Source organism: Taeniopygia guttata, chromosome 1A (assembly GCF_048771995.1).
Source record: "Taeniopygia guttata chromosome 1A, bTaeGut7.mat, whole genome shotgun sequence".
Taxonomy (NCBI): Eukaryota; Metazoa; Chordata; class Aves; order Passeriformes; family Estrildidae; genus Taeniopygia; species Taeniopygia guttata.
The window spans coordinates 44,486,407-44,487,482 of record NC_133025.1 but is presented as its reverse complement, the minus strand read 5'-3'; the positions used below and the strand labels follow the sequence as shown (position 1 = coordinate 44,487,482).

General features: G+C 45.4%; 1 protein-coding gene across 9 annotated transcripts in view; it reads right to left on the bottom strand.

Moving 5' to 3' along the window:
• NEDD1 (NEDD1 gamma-tubulin ring complex targeting factor) overlaps nt 1-1,076 on the bottom strand; it is a 257,109-nt gene that overhangs the window by 227,776 nt on the left and 28,257 nt on the right. For 7 of the 9 annotated variants that reach the window (XR_012053495.1, XR_012053498.1, XR_012053497.1 and 4 more), the window contains one exon: nt 729-865. The exons of 1 other annotated variant lie outside the window; for it this stretch is intronic. Coding sequence is in view for 1 of the 8 variants with exons in the window: in XM_030261846.4 (XP_030117706.4) it covers nt 729-865 (137 nt within the window). In the remaining 7 variants the exon portion in view is untranslated. Of the gene's footprint in view, nt 1-723; nt 866-1,076 lie in introns of all 9 variants that reach the window. One more of the 9 variants, XR_012053499.1, reaches the window with a different exon arrangement.

Sequence of the window (1,076 nt, the reverse complement as noted above, 5' to 3'; positions counted from 1 at the left end):
CTGGGAAAGATACAAGATAGAACACAGTAATTTGAAATGTGGACTCTCCCAAGTAGTCACACTCTGTCCAGAAAGGACACTGCTGAACTGATTGACAGCACAGAAATCAATTCCCTCAGAAAGACAGGTCGTCATATTCTTCCTAATGACTCTGGTGCGATGTATGCAGAGCTTGAACTGATGGAAACAGGCAACAGTCACGAGCAGAGTAAATCGTCAGTGAAATCTAAGGACTAGATACGAAATATTTTGGTTTCTTTACTGTTGAGGAATACATTCAGTGCAGGTAGCTCGGTTTGTAAACTGAGAGAGCCTCAGGCAAGGGGCCGTGAAGTGCCACCCTTTGCATAACAAAGGGGCGGGGGACCTGTGGTGCTGGCCAGGGTACCGGACCCTCAGAGACACGGCAAGAGCCCACGATCCCCACGATCCCCTCGCTTGACACGCTAAGGGTCTCCTTTAAGAGGAGACTCTCAAGGGTTTCCTTTGTTTGCGGTCCCTCACTGGAGGCACCATTATTTTGTAATTTAGTTATAGCACCGAGATTAAATTCTTGTAAGGATCGGGACATCTGAGACTCTGCTAGGGACTAGCTGGTAGGAGGTAAGGAAACCTGGTGTGACTGTTGAGTCCGGGCTGTGGAACTGAAAGGGCTTCGGTCCCTGCTCAGGTGGTGCATGTGTGACTGCCAGGATGCCACCCCGGATTTTCCTTAACATTTACCTTACCCTGAGGAGACCTCTTGACAAAGATGAGGAAAATGATGATGATGAGGTGGTGGTGGTGATGAGCTACCAATTCTCTCACTCAGTACCAAGATTAGTCTTCCCATGGAGTTTGCCACACAATTGCCATTTAAGTGAAACTGAAACAAAACCAGGTTTTAACAGAGAAATGAATGCATACACTACATGATTAGGCATTAAACTCCTGAGGTCAGCAAAAATTAAGTGCTGTCAATTAACAAAATGAGATCAAAGTGCTTTTCAACTTTACAAAGATAAACACTTTTGAAAAGGTGGAGTAATGCTTCTCTTGTTTGATCCCAGTTGTACTCCCATGTGTGTTTCATACAT